Raw genomic sequence first — 17,877 nt, 5'->3', positions numbered from 1 at the left:
TGATTGGCTCTGAAAGTTAGACATTGTCCAATCAGCGCTTCGATTAATGAGCCCTCGCTTATTTAATTCCCCTGTTGAAATTGAAAAAACGAACACTGGTTGCCGTGTGCTTGACAATTAAATATTAATGTGCCGTTTTATACATTTTCATCCGGTTTTAAATTATTAGAAATAAATTTACTCGATGTGTTGAGAAGTGGTGGCTTTGGATAGTACTATATTATATGATACATATGACTCCTTCGTGGTTTGTCGGCGTTCTTGGTAACAAGCAGGCTCGGCAGGAAGCTAAGCTAACATGCTAACCCAAATGCAGACGTACGACCTTGATGCTACGCTCTCGCTATCGTGACGTCCCGAAATCGGAAACGTACGGCATTGATGTAATGATTATGATGATGTAAAGGCTGCTGATGTCAACCAATGCTCAGACAACTGCCTTACAAACGCGCCTACTCGTCGTGTCGCCGACATCCACCTTGTGTGCCTCGATCGATTAGTCGGGTCTGCGCATGTTTGGAGAAGCCACTGGAACAAAATATCGGAAAAGGGAACTGGTATAACCTAAAATGATTGCCTTGGAAACCAACCTGGCTCATGAGTTTTAAAGATTCTTCGAGATTTGAACCTTTTGGAGAACATCTAAGCTTGAAAACGACGCGTTTGTTGTGGAATCTCCATTGAAAGATGTCGCTCTACAGAGGCATCGGTGGCGATCAGGTAAATTATTTTTAAATAATCGTGTTTTACGCATTTATTTGACACTAATGTCGCGTTTAATGTGTTTGTGTGTTGACGTTGTAGCAGACTTCAGGTTGAGCAAACCAAACTATGCTAACTCGCTGATAGCGGTAGCTTGGAATTCTGTTGCCATGGCAACTGCACAGCACATGCAAACTGCATTTAAATGACAAAACCTCTGCTTTTTCTTTTGCTCTCTGACAAATAAACTCGCCTTGACTGTCCTTGTGTCACAGTACATGAGGAAAAGGATACCAAAGAATGCCAAGTATCAGCACATCAAAACGAAACTGGACACAGGTGGGCCCGGGTTCCTAATATTCATATTTAATACAGCTTATTCAGCATAAATTTGCAAGTGACGTGTTTGCACGATGTCCCTTAAAAAAACAGGAGTTAGCCTCACCAAGTATTTGGAGCGCCTGGAGGAGATTAAACAACGTGAGGTGTTAGCATTTGTCAGTGAGTCTCGTTTAATGCATTAATAAATCATTGACTGACTTGATATCATTGTTTTCAGACTACAAGTTCAATAAAGGCGAAATCTTCAAGCGTTTTAAAGTGACAACATTCGCAGAGCTGGTGAGACATTTTTACATTCGTACTTTAGGTGTAAAACAAAGGTAAACTCAATTTTTTTGCATCACTTTTAAGATCCAACTCAGGCGTGGAAAATATTCACGGATCATTCTTAACTTGCCGAAAACAACTAGCAAGCTAACCGCTGTTAATCATAAACTATGGTTTCTGCCTCAGGTACTTCAAGTAGCGTCAGTGTCGGACCTCAATGAATGTGTCAGCAGTGATTCATTTCACGGCCTTCACGGTAAGTAAAATAACACGCGTAATTATGAGTGAATAGCCGTTCATACCTCGCCAACATGTTGATGTCTCATTCAGATGGCGGCAGCGGTGACTGCAGCGACATGATAATGGCCAAAGTGAAGTCGGATCACGCCAACGGCATGTCGGACCCCAAGGATGCAATGCAGGATCAGAAACACACTCAGACAGTGAGGTCCACATTGCTAAGGTAAAAACATCCATCCATCCATTTTCTTGGCCGCTTATCCTCACAAGGGTCGCAGGGAGTGCTGGAGCCTATCGCAGTTCTCAACGGGCAGGAGGCGGGGTACACCCTGAACTGGTTGCCAGCCAATCGCAGGCCACATTGAGACAAACAGCCACACATAGGGGCAATTTAGAGTGTCCAATTAATTTTGCATGTTTTGGGGATGTGGGAGGAAACCGGAGTGCCCGGAGGAAACCCACGCAGGCACGGGGAGAACATGCAAAGTCCACACAGGCAGGGTCCAGGATTGATCCCGGGACCTCAGAATTGTGAGGCCAACACTTTCCAGTTGATCCACCGTGTCACCAGTAAAAATATGAAAAACAGCATTCTTGCGTGGGGTATCATTAAAAAAAAAAAAAACAGTTGGGTGAGTTTTTCACTCAATTTGAAAATCCATTTGACTTGTTTGGTTTTCAAAGACATTTTTTCCATACAAGATAATGGAAATGCAATACTTTACCGGTTTCCTCCGCGATTCACAAGGGAATAAGGACTGACACTCCCCAAAAGGTTTTTATTGCTGATGGATGCCACAAGAGGGCGGCAAAGCACTACTTTCATATGAGGACAACAATCTGATTAAATAAAGATTTTTAGGGTCAAGATTCCAAAAGATGGCACCAAAAGCAATACTTTTACATTAGACAGGGCTTTGGCCTGAACACAAAAAAAGCAAATAGTGGATTTTTTTTCTTTCAAGCAATAGCAAAGGATAGCTTCAAAGAAATCTGCAAATGGATGAATCTGCGAGTTGCCATTCAGCGAATACTGACCTTAATTAAAAAAAAAAAGGATATGAAAATGATATATATGAAGTATTTAAATTGACTTACATTTTTTATCATTTATAAAAATAAACTATGAAATGAGAAATAATCAAAACCAGCATTAAAAGATGAAATATATTTTAATTACTGTATTTTCTGGACTAACTTCTACTTTTTTTTCTGGCACTATGAACCCTGTGGCCAATGCAACGCTTCGGTTGAAATGTTAATTTTATTTTTTTTTCCCCGCTAGCTGCTACAGGCTAAAACGTACAACAAAAACTTGTTCATAATTAATGGTTAAAATCATGGTCATTCCCTGTAATGCACTCTGGTTTGGGAATGCACAGATGGCTCCAATGTGGAGAAGACGATTTTACCTTTAGCGTGAGTAGAAGACAAAGCTATATAAAGATAAATAAATTAATGATAAATAAAGCTAATGCTCTTTGATCTGAAGTCTCAACTGATTTACCAAACATTTACATTTGGACCCCTGAGTTATTTAGTGGCACTTTTGAGGTGTAACTTTTCCACAAACGATAAAGAAGTTTGAAGACAATTGTGACAGGGGAACAAGTGTAAAAAAAATTAAAACAAATAAAATGGTTGTGCTGTTCTTTCCCCGGTAGCGTAATCAACGGCGTTGGCGAGCTGAACATGAACAATGACAAAATACAGCCGTCCTGCGCTCACACAGACGTGGAGACTGAGAAGCCTTACCCGGATTGTCCCTACCTGCTGCTGGACACGCGTGAGCGTGACCTCTACGACCAGTGCCACATTATCACAGGTAGGTCCTCTACCTTCTCAAAATTAATAGTGCTTATTGAAAGGAAAGGAAAGCAAAAACAAAATAAATTACAGCAAAATATCTGCTTCGAAGCTTCACGGGGATACATTTTCCATACAGGAAAACATCCCACACACCGCTCCATGTAGATATACTATAAATTGGGGCGATGGCGCCAAGCCAGGAGATTACAGTCCATAAATTGTCCAAATTTTGGGATCATTTCACATTTACCGAAATAAAAATATAAAGGGCCAGCCAACTCTACATTTTCGCTGCCGTCATTCATCAGGCCGATCTCCACCTACGAAACCCATCCACGCTCAAAGTCAGAGATACTACAGAACATCAGAATGCATCCATCCATTTTCTTATCCTCACAAGGGTCGCGGGAGTGCTGGGCCTATTCCGGCTGACAACAGGCAGGAGGCAGGGTATACCCTGAACTGGTTGCCAGCCAATCGCAGGACACATGGAGACAGACAGCCGCATTCACAATCAGACCCACGGGCAAATTAGAGTGCTCAGTTATTGTTGCAAGATTTTGGGATGTGGGATGAAACCGGAGCGCCCGGAGAAAACCCACACAGGCACGGGGAGAACATGCAAACCCCACAGAGGGAGGGATGTGCCCTGCAATTGGCTGGCGACCAGTTCAGGGTGTGCCCCGCCTCCTGCCCGTTGACAGCTGGGATAGACTCCAGCACGCCCTGCGACCCTTGTGAGGATAATCGGCTAAGAAAACGGATGGATGAATCGATGGGACAATCGGTAGTATACTCGAATCCTAAAAATGTTCAATTGGTGCAGCCCTACTAAATACCCGCCAAGCCAAACTCTCATCGCAAGTATTTTATAAGCCAGAGATGGAAATATGCAGACAATGTGATGTTAAATTATGGGAGCTTGAAATAAGAAGGTGATGACAACATCTTCATCTTCTTCCTTTCCAGCTCACAGCTTTCCCATCGCAATGCTATCTCAGACCATGAACCCCTATACCAAGGAAGTGCTGGAATATGTATCCTTCTTTCACAATATTAATCAAACCTTATTGCTTTTCATCCCCATCATTTAAAAAAAAAAATCCAGATGGGAACAGATTTGTGGTTTGATCTTTTAACGGTGCGCATGTGTAGAAAAACGCCAAGGATAAGATCATCATCGTGTACGACGAGGACGAGCGTATCGCGAGCCAGGCGGCAACCAGCATGTGCCAGCGAGGCTTCGAGAACCTCTTCCTGCTCAGCGGAGGTAAGGCGTCAACGGCGTCCCCTCGTCGCCACGGCGACGTCACCGCCACGATAATTTCCTCCGCTGTTGTCCTGTGCCAGGTCTCAAAGTGGTCGCTCAGAAGTTCCCAGAGGGCATGACGACGGGCCCCCTGCCTGCCTCCTGCTTGCCCGCCACCGTCCCGCCCAAGTGGAGAAAGTGCGCCCCGCCGCCGCCGCCGCCATTGATGCAGGTGGCGGGGCAAAGATGGAGGTTCACTGCCGACGAGCTCGCCAGGATCGAAAGCCAGCTGGAGAACATCGCCATGATGGGCAGTAGTAAGAAACGCCCGACAAGTCTTTTGCCATACTATGATTCTGTATCACGTGTCAGACATCACATGGTAATTGTGGAAGGAAGATGGACATTGAAACATCAAAACGATCATTTTCATTTACGATTCGATTCTCTCCAATTGTGAGAAAATAAATTTCGCTTGTTATTAATCTAAATTACAATACGATCCATTTAGTTTAGTAATTACAATGCAATTAAAACATTAAAATTGTCATATTGAAAATTGCATTTGATCTCTAACTACAGTACAGTCAGATTCACTCACATTGTCTATACTTCATCCCCAATTATAATATTTTGACTAATATAATTTAACTTTTTGTAATTACAATGTGATTCTCCTTAATAATTGTATACGGTAATACATCTGTTTATGAACATCTCTAGTAATGAAAAATTCAGGTTATGAAAAGTCTGCTTGGAAAAATAATGTCTGTGGGTATGAAGGAAAATTCAAGATACGAATTTGCAGCGCCCAAATTCCACCAAACGCTCTTTGCATTACTTTGAAATCTTATTTTGGGCGGGGGGGTTGGAACGGATTAAGCTATTTACATGTAAAATGCGCTTCTACTTACAAAAATTCACGTTACGAAGTGACTTCCAGAACGGGTTCATTTCATAAGTGGAGGTACCACTGTTGTAGGATTCACTCCAATAACAAAGAAATAATTCACATTTAATAATAATTCACTCTGTTATAATATTTAATCATCATCATACAACACGACTCCAAGCAACTCCAATATGGTTCACCTTAACTACAAAACAAAATGATGCTTGATTCACTCCAATAATGTGATAGGATGCGCTGGAATCACAATATTATACATGTCACTCAATTTGGGCTGCAATTCACTCCAATTATGAAATGATTGACTCTAATTACCGTAATTTCCTGCCTACAGAGCGCACCGGATTATCAACCTCACCCAGTACATTTGTAAAGGAAATACCATTTTGTACGTACATAAGCAGCACTTGTGTAAAAGCCGCAAGTGCCCACATTGAAACACGAAATATTTAAAAAGAAAGACGATGCACAGAAAGAGTTTTCAAAGTTTTAATACCTTTGCTTATCTTAACATAGCAACAACACGGTAGCACGAACGGGGCTGTTTAAAATAAATAAATAGATAGATAAACTGTAAATGAAAAAAAAACAGTAGCAACACGGTAGCACAGCACTAACAAGGCCGGTAAAAAAAAAAAAAAAACATACCTAAATCACTGAGATGCAGCAGTAACACAGCAGGAACATGCTAGCACAGTGCTAACAAGGCCAGTAAAAAAAAAAAAAAGAAAAGAAAAAGAAGACATACCGGTAAAAGCCACTTCCTCGGCACATATATTCCACCGGTCTCACTCTTACCTTTTCCGCTCGAGTGACCCATTGCGGCTGTTAGGGGAAAAATGCACAAATCACCGCATAAGCCGCAGGGTTGAAAGCGTGCGAAAAAAGTCTGGGTTTATAGGCCGGAAATTACGGTACAATCCATTTGACCTGAAAGGGTTCCCTTTAATGATGACACGTTATGGTTTAATCCCATTGTGATATCCCAATCCACTTGGCACGATACCCTCTTGTTATGATATGGTACAATTCACGTGGTGCGATTTACATAATATGATGCACTCCAATTATGATACAATTCACACCAATTACAATATGATTCAGTCGACTTGCAATCCAACATGTATTCACGACTATTTTCATACATTGAGTCATTTCAAATCTGATGCAAAATGTAACTACTCCCTCCGTTTATGATCCAATCCACTCGAATTATGAGGCGATATGATTCATTAAGGGTCTGATACAATTCCAAATCCATCCATCCATTATCCAAGCCGCTTATCCTCACAAGGGTCACGGGAGAGCTGGCGCCTATCCCAGATAGCTTTGGGCGAAAGGCGGACTACGCCCTGAACTGGTCGCCAGTCAGTCGTAGGGCAGATATTGACGGGAATCGATCCCACGCTGCCCGCACCAAAGTCAGTCGTGTGTACCACTACACTATCAGTGACGCTACGATTCCAAATTCCATATTTAAAATACGTTTTGCACCAATCACGATGCCTTTCACTACAGTTAAGATGTCATCTGAGTCACGGCAATTACGTTGTGAAATATCCTATTTTTGTGTGTGCGTGTGTTTGAGGTCGTACGTCCAGTCGCATGTCAACGTGCAGCAGTTTGTCCAAAGCGTCCAGCGTCCGCAGCAACCGCCTGGCGTCCACCGCGTCCTCCGTGTCCTCCAGAGACAGCGGACGAGTTCAGAGGCCTTGGAAGTGACGACGTCGCTAACGAGCGCTCCGACATGACCTCCCGATCCCCCTCTGTCGTAGTATTTCCTCCTTTCCTCACATTTGAATGTGTTTGCACACGAGTGTCTTTTGCACTCCCAATGAAGGAGCCGTGGATCATGATGATGTTTTCTCTATTTTTATTAATATTTAATGTGCAGAGCAAAAGCCGCACAAATGCTGTATTTTTGCAAAGCGCATCACAACGCGTCTAAATGATCATTGTTTACTGGGCGATGTCTGTGTGTGTTTGTGTGTTGCATCATGGACGTCACTCATAGGTCACGTGATCAGAAGTGACTTTTTTTTTTTTCATCTGACTTTTTAAATAAATGTTTGCTGCAATTCTTAAGTGTGTGTGTTGAAAGTCCTCCAGGTTAATAAAATGATTGGTTAAACTAATAAATATTACTTTAACATGTTTGTGTTGTTGTACTTGTGCACTGGTTGTACAACTGTTACCCAAGTATACAAAACTACCTTTTTATCTTTCTTTAGACTTACCTTTTTAAAATTTCTGTCAAATTTTTCATGGTTGTATTACATTTCAATGATTTTTTTGATTTTCTTTTTTTTTTCTTTAATTTAGATATGTACATTTTCTTTCATCAAATTCTCTTCAATGTATTCCTTAACTAGATTTAACTTATTTGTACTGTATTTTGTTAATTAAAATGACATTTTGTTCTATAGTTAATAGAATTGTACTTTATATTCTGTCACGAATCATCGGTACGGGGCTGGACTCAAATACAGGACTCTGAGACGCGAGCATAATGTTAGGCATGGTTCCTTCAAGGAACAGGCTCTTACACGGTGTAAGCATTCCGAGAAGGCAGAGGCACAAAACGCTAAGCAAAGGCGGGATCCGAAAACGTGAAGCGAAGTCTGATAAATCTGAGAACTAGGAAACATGTACTAGGACTTGAGTATGACTGTGAAACAAACTAAGACAGGACTAAACTGGTGGCACAGAAACATGAGGATAGCTCAACCCTACACTATTCTCAGCGGTGGAGATTCCTATTATCAGTACAATACAACTCACTAACTCGGGGCAACGAACTGGCAAATGCCAGTGAAAAAAAAACTCAAATGCCTGTTTAATCACAAACAGCTGTGAGCGGTGGCACCGCCCAGAACTGTGGCGTGGCCACGCCCCTTTTGTCAGTGGCCAAGTGCTCATGACAATTCTCCAATTTTTTTTCTTATTTTTGTGTCATTTGTGTTCTTTTGCGTCAGTGAATAGCATTTTCTTCAATTTATTGAATCCTAATTATGGTAAAAATATTTTGTGTTTTTATTAAGCTTTTTGTATTTTCTCAAGTATTTTAATATAGTGTAAAACATTTTGCAATTTTTCATGCTTTATTATTTTCATTTTATTTCATCTAGACAAAAGTAGAAAAAGTCCAAACAAAAGAGTTCTTGTTCTGACTTGCTTTAATTGGTACAGTATTACTGAGCTCCCTCGTCCCCTGGGGGCCGGCATGTGCCTCAGTAGAGGTTCTTGGAGGTGTGATCCATGATGGCCATGAGGGCCAGCCACGTCTCCCTGGCGGTGGGAATGATCTGGTTGGCGGGCAGCGCGAAGCCGTAGCGTCCTGTGTCGCGCAGCTCGAAGGTGAACGAGTACTTGATGCCCTGATTGTACGTCCAGTCGATGGTTCCGCCGCTGGCCTGGTCTGGAATGCGGGACGGAATGTTAAAACGGTCAGCGCAGACCTCAGCCAAGGCGTGAAATCAAGCTGAGATCAAAAATCTTTACTGCTAAAGCTTTGTTGCTGTCTGTTTAAAATGGAAGAGTACCGTGAAGGTCCCATTCACAGTGCAGTCCTTTGAATGTGGACTTCCGATCAGATCTGGATTTAACTTGGACTTACTTTTTCCTAACTCTGCTAACACAAGTTAGCTCATTTGTAGGCCCTTTGTTTGCTAATTGTGATTGACTATGCTTCAGTTTTAGTTCCAGAGGTACCTTAAGTTATGAATTCAATTTTTCCTGTGAGCAAGCTAACTTGGTTCGCTGTTGGCTATTTTTGAGCTAGTCTGTTCATCGACATGACTGACATGACCAAACACCTTAGTGGAGGTAATCGTGTAAAGCGTGAGAAAAACTCACAGATGGTGTTGATGATGCTTCCATAGCGGTAGCGAGTTCGGTAGAGAGAAGCCAGGTCGGTGACGGCCTTCCTGGCCAAATTGTGCTGCGCAAACACAAATATAATCAATCTCAAACATATTATGGCATCAGCAATATGATATCTGGGTTGGTTTTCTACCAGCTCAGCCTGGTTCTTGACGGGCGTCCTCGTGTATCCGTATGGGTAAAGCAGCATCTGAGAGTACGAGTGGATGGACACGAAGGACTTGATGTTCCTGTGAGACTTGACGAAGTTCACGATGGAGCTGACCTCCGACTCCGAGTGTGCCCGCGGCCCGCGATAAGTCTCTGAGCAAGGACTTCCGCTAGCACCCGGGCCTAAGGTAGGATGAAGAATAGTAGCGCTTTACTGCTGCAGTCAATGACGATGTGTGTGCTCGGATCGCTGTGTGCTTAACTAAAAAGACACGGCAATGAACTAAGGTTGAACGCAAAAAGCCTGCAACAATCTAACAGAAGAGCAAACAACTGGAAAAAAATCTCATGTTAAAGTCGTGAAAAAAATGCCGAGAAAGAATGCCACAAATGCATTATTTGCCTTGAGGATGCTCGTGGAAAACTACAGAGAAGGTCAGAAGGCGCAACATTGTGTCTTTGTAGACCTAAAGAAAGCCTATGATAGAGTACCAAGAGAGGAACTGTGGTACTGCATGCGCAAGTCCAGTGTGGCGGAGAAATATGTTAGAAAAGTACAGGGCAGCAGAACAGCATCAGGGATCCATCCTGAGCCCCTTCCTGTTTGCGTTAGTAATGGATAGGCTGACAGATGAGGTTAGATTGGATTCCCCTTGGACCATGATGTTCGCCAAGAATATTGTGATCTGCATTAAAAGCAGGGAGCAGGTGGAGGAAAAATTTGAAAGATGGAGGCACGCACTGGAAAGGAGAGAAGAGGGAAGAGTGAGGCTCCAGGGAGAAGAGATGGCGAGGGTGGACGACTTCAAATACTTGGGGTCAACAATCCACAGCAATGGTGAGTGTGGGAAAGTGAAGAATCGGGTCCAAGCAGGGTGGAACAGTTGGCAGAAGGTGTCTGGTGCTCTATGTGACAGAAGAGTATCCGCTAGGATGAAGGGCAAAGTTTAGAAAACAGTGGTGAGACCGGCCATGATGAACGATGTGAAGCAGGTTGGATAGGATTAGAAATGAGCTCATTAGAGGGACAGCCAAAGTCGGATGTTTTGTAGACAAGGTTCGAGAGGGCAGACTTCGATGGTGTGGACATGTCCAGAGGCGAGAAAGTGAATATATTTGTAGAAGGGCGCTGAGGATGGACTGCCAGGCAAAAGAGCGAGAGGAAGACCAAAGAGAAGGTTGAATGATGTTGTGAGGGAGGACATGAAGACTGTGGGTGTTAGTGGGGAAGATGCACGAGATAGGCTTAGATGGAAAAAGATGACACACTGTGGCGACCCCTAAAGGGACAAGCCGAAAGGAAAAGAAGAAACTTGTATAAAAAAAAAAAAAAAAAGACCAACTAACTAACTAAGGGGGAAAAAAAAAACAACAGAAAATTTACATGATGTTGTGATTGGTTACCTCCAAAACCAGCATCCCAGTTCCTGTTGGGATCCACGCCTACACACGAAGAACCAGGGTTGGGCTTCCTGGTCTTACGCCACATGCGGTTCTGGGAAAAATCAGATCCGACATTGAAAAAAAAAATGTCCGGAGTGGAGTTGGTAACTTGCAACGCGGACTCACTTTAGTATGCGTGTAGTAGTAGCCGTCTGGGTTGGTGACAATTTCCAGGAAGATGTCCATCTTTTTGAGGATGGCAGTGAGGGCGGGATCGCGGCCATAGTCGTCGACGATCTGAAAAAGACGCATCGTTCAGAGTGAACAAAAAATTAACGCAACTGGAAAAGGATTCATGTAGAAACTGAGCGTCACAGGATCACCTTCTTGGCAAACCAGGCGCCGCTAGCCTGAGTCACCCATTCACGAGAATGAATACCGGTGTCGATCCAGATGGCCGGACGGTTGCTACCACCCGTGCTGAACTACAAACACACAAAAAAAGGTTCAGTTTGAATGTTGTTGTCAGAAAAAGACACTCAGACTACCGAGCCACTGTAAGAAGAGGGACACAACCAACAAAGTGTTGCTAAAGTTCAGAATCAGCTTTGTTGTGTTTCTCTTCTTTCTACTGCTTTTCAAATACTGTGTGTGGACTTTAACTTCATCTGTATTTTATTTGTGTTTCATTGCTTTTCTGTCACTTTCTCAGATGTTTGAAGTAAAGAATTCCATCTATCCATTTTCTTAGCCGCTCATCCTCACAGGAGTCATGGGGAGCGCTGGAGCCTATCCCAGCTGTCAACAGGCAGGAGGCGGGGTACACCCTGAACTGGTTGCCAGCCAATCGCAGGGCACATAGAGACAAACAACCACACCTTGGACCAATTTAGAGTGTCCAATTAGTGTTGCATGTTTTTGGGATGTGGGAGGAAATCGGAGTACCCACCCGGAGAAAACCCACGCAGGCACGGGGAGAACATGCAAACTCCTCACAGGTGGGTCCAGGATTGAACCCAGGACCTCAGAACTGTGAGGCCAACGCTTTCCAGATGATCCAACGTGCCGCCATAAAGAATTAAATCGATAAAAAAATGAAATACTATAATAATATATTTCTTAAATGATTTAATTACATACAGTATTTAAACTATACATGTATTTCTACTATGCAGTTTATTGTCAGGAGAAGCAAAAAAAAAATGCTTAAAAAACTTTTTTTTTAGGCTTAGAACGCATTATGTCATTTTCCATTCACTGTAATGGGAAAACGTGATTTGGTTTTCAACCAGCTTTCTGGAACGTATTGTGTTCGAGAACCAAGGCACCGCTGTACTTAGCAACCTAACCACCAATAGAAAATAAGTGGACAAACAACTTATTGACAAAAGAACAATAAATGGAGTGAACAAGCGAGTTACTAACAATGAAATGAACAAAGGCGTGAGTGACAAACAATTCTGAGTGAAGCAACGGACAAAAAAAAAAACAAAAAACGAAAAACGGTTCTAGAAAAATTGGATTAAAAGAACTAGGAGTCAGGTAGTCAAACTAAGTATCTAACTGACTAATTAACAAATGAAACAAAACAGAACCAAGAGTGATGGTCGGCCACTCAAACTAAGTTGCTGACTGGCTGGCCGGCCTGCTTACTGAACAAGGAACTGATTGGATAAATGAACGACCAACCAATTGGGCTAAAACAGAAAAGAGGTCAAAGTAAGATTGACTGATTTAGTTAACCGATGGATAAAAAAATGTCACTTAGTCTAACTAATTAACTAAAATGGAACCAAAAGTGACTAACCAACTAAAACTGCCAAAATCCTCAATCAGGCAAACAAATAAACTAAGAATTCCACGTTTCTTGGCCCGGCTAGCATCGTTACCTTCAGCACGTTGAGCGGACGTCGCTCGTAGCTTTGACCAATCACCACCTTACTGACGAGTTGGGGGTTCTCGGCCACCAGCATGTCCTGGAAACTGTATATCTGAAAACCACCACAGAAAGTTCAAGACGACAACCAGTCATGACTCACTACGGAGCATAAAAGGACAAGGAGTGAGACCTCGCTGAGGCTGTGGTATCTCGAGAAGTCGAAGCTGTTCGTGTTTCTGGGCTCGATTTCAAAAGCAAAGGCGTCCATCTCCTCCTGCTCCTCGTCCAGAATCGCCTGAGGAACAACAATCATTACTGTGCAGACCGAGGCCCGACAATCCATAACTGGTCCCTGAATAACAGACTTTCCATTCAGTTCCTGTTCTGCAGTAACGATTCGACGTCAATTCCGACCGTACGGCAGAATAAATGAGGGATTAGCTCAATAGAGATGAACGGAACTGCTAGCAAAACTGAATCAACAAACAATACAAGCTACGACTGAAGGGATGAACAAACCAACCAACTCACTAAGTAAAAGAACCAAAGAGTTCTGTTCTGACCTGCAAGTCTTCAATCATGACGGAGTACTCGATGTCGTTGGTGTCCAGGAAAAGTTTGACGGCCTCGAGACTCCCGAGGGGAACCCTGACGTCCACGTGAGCGTCCACGTTGCTCACCTCCTTCCAGAAGTCCAGCTGACGAGCGCACGAGATAATCAGTACGGCGCAATATCGATTGAAGGGTGTGGGTTTTAGATGGCCTCCTGGAGATGCCGTCTCACCTCGTACTCCTCAATGTCCTCCATTTGTTTCAGAAGCGACAGCTGTTCTTCATCTTTCGCCACCATGCGGAGGACCTGGTGTCTTTGAACGCAACGCACAAAGTTATACACGTTTCGAAACGACCACACAAACAGCTAATGTCTTGGAACACAACACACAATGTTTAACACGTTTTTACATCACAGTACCAAGGATCTGATGTCTTTGAACACAACACGCAATGGGTTACAGAAAATAGGATGAATATGAATACAATGCGCGGCACGGTGGAGCAGCTGGAAAGCGTTGGCCTCACAGTTCTGAGGTCCCGGGTTTGATCCCGGACCCACCTGTGTGGAGTTTGCATGTTCTCCCCGTGTCTACGTGGGATTTCTCCAGGCACTACAGTTTCCTCCCACATCCCAAAAACATGCAAGATTAATCGGACACTCTAAATTGCGCCTAGGTGTGGTTGTGAGTGCGGCTGTTTGTCTCCATGTGCCCTGCGATTGGCTGGCGACCAGTTCAGGGTGTACCCCTCCTCCTGCCCGTTGACAGCTGGGATCGGCTCCAGCACTCCCTGCAACCCTTGTGAGGATAAGCGGCTAAGAAAATGGAGGGATAAATGAATACAATACAAAATGATTTAGTCAACTTTTTTTCCCCCACAGTGCTAATAACCTGCCGACAAGTTTTTATACGGCACAGTGAAGAAGGGCGGCCCGGTGGTCAGATGGAAAGCGTTGGCCTCACAGTTCTGAGATACGGGGTTCGATCCCGGTTCCACCTGTGCGGAGTTTGCATGTTTTCCCCGTGTCTGTTTGGGTTTCCTCCCACATCCCAAAAAAATTGGACACTCTAAAGTGCCCCTAGGTGTGATTGAGGATAAGCGGCAAAGAAAACGGCTGGATGGATGTGAAGAACTTGTCATCAAGCGCACACTTCGACTTGATATCTTTGAACAAAACAGGAGTTTTATACAGTATATAGCATTTTTAATCCATAAAATGCACCTTTTATGGATTAAAATCTACCCCTCTTTAACAAGGACACAGACGCACACATACAGGTTACAGAATAACAGTGTAATTACCTACGAATCTGAGGCTTGTTACAGAGCGTCCAGGTGAGAAAACAACAACTCACACGCACACACTCAACGTAAAAAGTGTCACAATTTTAACACAACACCAGTCGGAAATAACTTTCTACATACGTGAGGAAAGACGTCTTTGTGTCAAAATAGACTCGCTGCATCCAATGTGTGACAGACAACTGTCACAATTTATTTTCACTTTTGTCCGATTTTTTTTCTCTCCAATGAAAATACCACAATTTTTTTTTTTTTTTTTTTTTTAAATGGTACGGTCTCATCATCATCATCATCATTAAGTGCCTTGACTCAATCTTAATGCACACAAGTAGACAGTCCACAAGAAGATCAGGTCAGAAAATGCTTTCCACTTCCTTTTTGTACAGTTCAACCTGGTCTTACTGGATACTACGTGTACTATGTTTTTGTTGCATATGTAGGTCATAATTTTGTATACTTGGGAATCAACTCACCCCTCAAACGTCTCCTTGCCGAACACGGCGACGAGCAAAGCAGCCAACACGAGCAAGACCCTCATCGTGACAGACCTCTCGAGTCCCTTCCGGTGATCCCCCCCGCTCGTCCCTTTATGTAACCTCCAGGGACGGCTTGATGCCACCTTGCTCAAGGGTAGGGGAGGTGTGCAAGGCAGCTGCCGCGATTCCCACGCGACCCCGAAGGCCACCTGGAACTTTAACGTCCCACCTCTGCTGGGTTTGGAAGTCACGCCGGTCCTGACTCTTCAGATCTTAATCTGCACGTGGACAGAAGAAAAATATTATTCACACATTGCTAATGAAGTGGTAGAAATGCAGTTTATTGACCGATTACGTAGGAAATTGGGGGGGGGGGGGTTGAGGAAAAAATTGGACAAAAAACTCCCGATAGCATAATATTTTTTAATTGGAATTTTGTGTTTATCATCAGCAATTTCTGGAAATGACAAAATAACCGTAAACTGTCATCAAACCAGTGAGCAAAGAGTAAGAAAAGAAAACGGGAAGAAAACAGTTGCATCTTCCTCTTTTTATTTGAGTTTTTTGTTGATTAAAAAGTTAATAAGCATAATGTAAATAAACATGTGCTCCTCTGTAAGCAAATGTAACACACACACACACACATACACACTTGAAATGGCACTATTAAATATGCGTCATTTTCCCGGAGGGAATGTGCAAATATCACACACACTCTTTTGACTCTACATTTATTTTAATGTCAGAGAGAGAAAAAAATATATACAAGACCTTTAGCACTGTCCCAAAACTGCAGTTTTTTTTTTCTTATGTAAGGTAGCTGATAGCAAAGTAAAAGCGTACATGCGATCAAAACATCTGCTCCGCTCTCATGCGGACTTGACAGACATTCGTGGCGGACGTACCTGCTCACTGAAGATGTTTCAAGACGGGTTCGACTCCCCTATGCCTTCATTGTCGCAGTGACACAGCGCTGAGACACGGAACTTCCTTTTTTTTTTAAACACAGCAACTCAATTTACTGGAGATTGCTGCATTCTCGCTGTCAGTTGTTAGCAAAACAAAGTAACAGAAACGCAGTCTCACATCAATAAAAAAAAAAAAAAAGAAAAAAACTTGATCACTTCACAAAGGTGTTAACAGACGGGTGCCAAACCTAAGGCCCGTGGGCCAAAACCAGCCCGCCAAATGATTTTATGTGGCCGGCGAAAGCAAACTATTGCCACGACCCATCGGAACGGAGGGTGGACCCAAATGCAGGATTTGGGAGACGCAGGGGTAATTCGGGAAAAAAACGTTTATTAATCTAAGGTCGGGGCGGGCAGTCAGGTATAGCGGCGGTAATCAGGACGTCGGGCGTCGAGAGCAGATCAGCGGCCAGGCAAGAGTCGGTACACGTGAGATCGATCAAAGAAGGGAGAAGTGTCAAAGGAATCAGGCTTACGGGGTCGGTTGGAGAACAGGCGGTGGTCGGTACACACAGGAATACGATCCGAGATACGGGGGTGCTGGAACGGGGCATGAACCGCAACGATCTGGCGTCGGACCAGTCGTCCCCCTGGTCCTATATACACCGGGGCCAATCAACCAACATGAGGCGCAGGTGTGTGCCTCCCACCTGCACAGCCCGGGCTGGAGCAGCAGGATCATGACAACTATGTGTGAGTTAACCATCAGTTTGTTGTTTACACCTAATATTATGATCAGTGGCGGCAAGGTGGATCAGCTGGTAGAGTGTTGGCCTCACAGTTCTGAGGACCCGGGTTCAATCCCGGCCCCTACTGTGTGGAGTTTGCGTGATCTCCCCGTGCATGTGTGGGTTTTCTCCGGGCACAATCCGCTTTCCTCCCACATCCAAAAAACATGCAACATTAATTGGACACTCTAAATTGCCCCTAGGTGTAACTGTGAGTGCAGCTCTTTGTCTCTTTGTGCCATGCGATTGGCTGACAACCACTTCAGGGTGTACACCCCCTCCTGTCCGTTGACAGCTGGGATAGGCTCCAGCACTCACCACGACCCTCGTGAGGATAAGCGGCAAAGAAAATGGCTGGATGGATGACTTCTGATATCAAAATGAGTTAACCATCAGTTTGTTGTTTATACGTAATATTATAATCAGGCTTGACAGTTCTGAGGTCCAGGGTTTGATCCCGGCCCTGACTGTGTGGCGTTTGCATGTTCTCCCCATGCCTGCGTGGGTTTCCTCCGGGCGCTCCGGTTTCCTCCCACGTCCCAAAAACATGCAATTGGACACTCTAAATTGATTGTGAGTGTGGCTGTTTATCATGTGCACTCAGTGTAGTGGATGACCCAAATGCAGGACTCTGAGGCAAAGGCATAATGTCCAGTGGGTTTTATTGCAGAAGTAGTGTCCGCACGCGGTAACACAGTGCAAACTCAATGAACTGGCAAATGCCCGTGACGTAAACTCCAACATAAATTCATGGTTAGTTAACATGCCGAATGCGCAACAGCTGTGACGAGTACTAGAGGTGGCACCGCCCAGAGCGGTGACAAGCCACGCCCCGCCCGGCAGTGATCCAGTCCCGCTCATGACACTGTTTGTCTCTCTGCGCCCGGCGATTGCCTGGCAGCCAGTTCAGGGTCTACCCCGCCTCCAGCCTGTAGACAGCTGGGATAGGCTCCAACACTCCCCGAGACCCTTGTGAGGATAAGCGGCAAAGAAAATGAATATTATTATTATTTTTATTTTTATCTCTCTTGTGAT

The 17,877-nt window shown here is 43.9% G+C and overlaps 2 protein-coding genes across 2 annotated transcripts; one reads left to right on the top strand and one right to left on the bottom strand.

Moving 5' to 3' along the window:
- Positions 1-65: 65 nt before the first annotated feature.
- cep41 (centrosomal protein 41) lies at positions 66-7,780 on the top strand. The gene is made up of 11 exons (XM_061823595.1): positions 66-720; positions 978-1,041; positions 1,135-1,182; positions 1,262-1,323; positions 1,498-1,567; positions 1,642-1,774; positions 3,216-3,376; positions 4,330-4,397; positions 4,516-4,630; positions 4,711-4,926; positions 7,108-7,780. The coding sequence occupies exons 1-11, from the start codon at positions 688-690 to the stop codon at positions 7,239-7,241; spliced, it is 1,104 nt and encodes a 367-aa protein (XP_061679579.1). The 5' UTR covers positions 66-687; the 3' UTR covers positions 7,242-7,780.
- An 880-nt stretch (positions 7,781-8,660) lies between these two features.
- Positions 8,661-15,407, bottom strand: cpa5 (carboxypeptidase A5). The gene is made up of 11 exons (XM_061823441.1): positions 15,144-15,407; positions 13,598-13,679; positions 13,377-13,511; positions 13,004-13,108; positions 12,824-12,925; positions 11,318-11,419; positions 11,121-11,231; positions 10,956-11,046; positions 9,535-9,734; positions 9,375-9,459; positions 8,661-8,937 (listed from the first exon to the last, which is right to left on the bottom strand). Exons 1-11 carry the CDS (start codon positions 15,206-15,208, stop codon positions 8,750-8,752), a joined length of 1,266 nt encoding a protein of 421 aa, XP_061679425.1. The 5' UTR covers positions 15,209-15,407; the 3' UTR covers positions 8,661-8,749.
- Between the last annotated feature and the right edge of the window lie 2,470 nt (positions 15,408-17,877).

Source organism: Syngnathoides biaculeatus, chromosome 6 (genome assembly GCF_019802595.1).
Source record: "Syngnathoides biaculeatus isolate LvHL_M chromosome 6, ASM1980259v1, whole genome shotgun sequence".
Lineage (NCBI taxonomy): Eukaryota > Metazoa > Chordata > Actinopteri > Syngnathiformes > Syngnathidae > Syngnathoides > Syngnathoides biaculeatus.
Note: the sequence above shows the minus strand (reverse complement) of the source record. Positions and strands in the feature narration are given on the sequence as shown.

Excerpts from the sequence above, each read along its gene's own strand:
- cep41 (XM_061823595.1), top strand. The coding sequence starts at position 688 with ATGTCGCTCTACAGAGGCATCGGTGGCGATCAG. Across the intron at positions 1,775-3,215 it reads GTGAGGTCCACATTGCTAAG|CGTAATCAACGGCGTTGGCG; the intron begins GTAAAAACATCC and ends TTTCCCCGGTAG. Across the intron at positions 4,631-4,710 it reads CCTCTTCCTGCTCAGCGGAG|GTCTCAAAGTGGTCGCTCAG; the intron begins GTAAGGCGTCAA and ends GTCCTGTGCCAG.
- cpa5 (XM_061823441.1), bottom strand. The coding sequence starts at position 15,208 with ATGAGGGTCTTGCTCGTGTTGGCTGCTTTGCTCGTCGCCGTGTTCGGC. Across the intron at positions 13,512-13,597 it reads AGGACATTGAGGAGTACGAG|CTGGACTTCTGGAAGGAGGT; the intron begins GTGAGACGGCAT and ends TGCGCTCGTCAG. Across the intron at positions 13,109-13,376 it reads TCATGATTGAAGACTTGCAG|GCGATTCTGGACGAGGAGCA; the intron begins GTCAGAACAGAA and ends GTTGTTCCTCAG.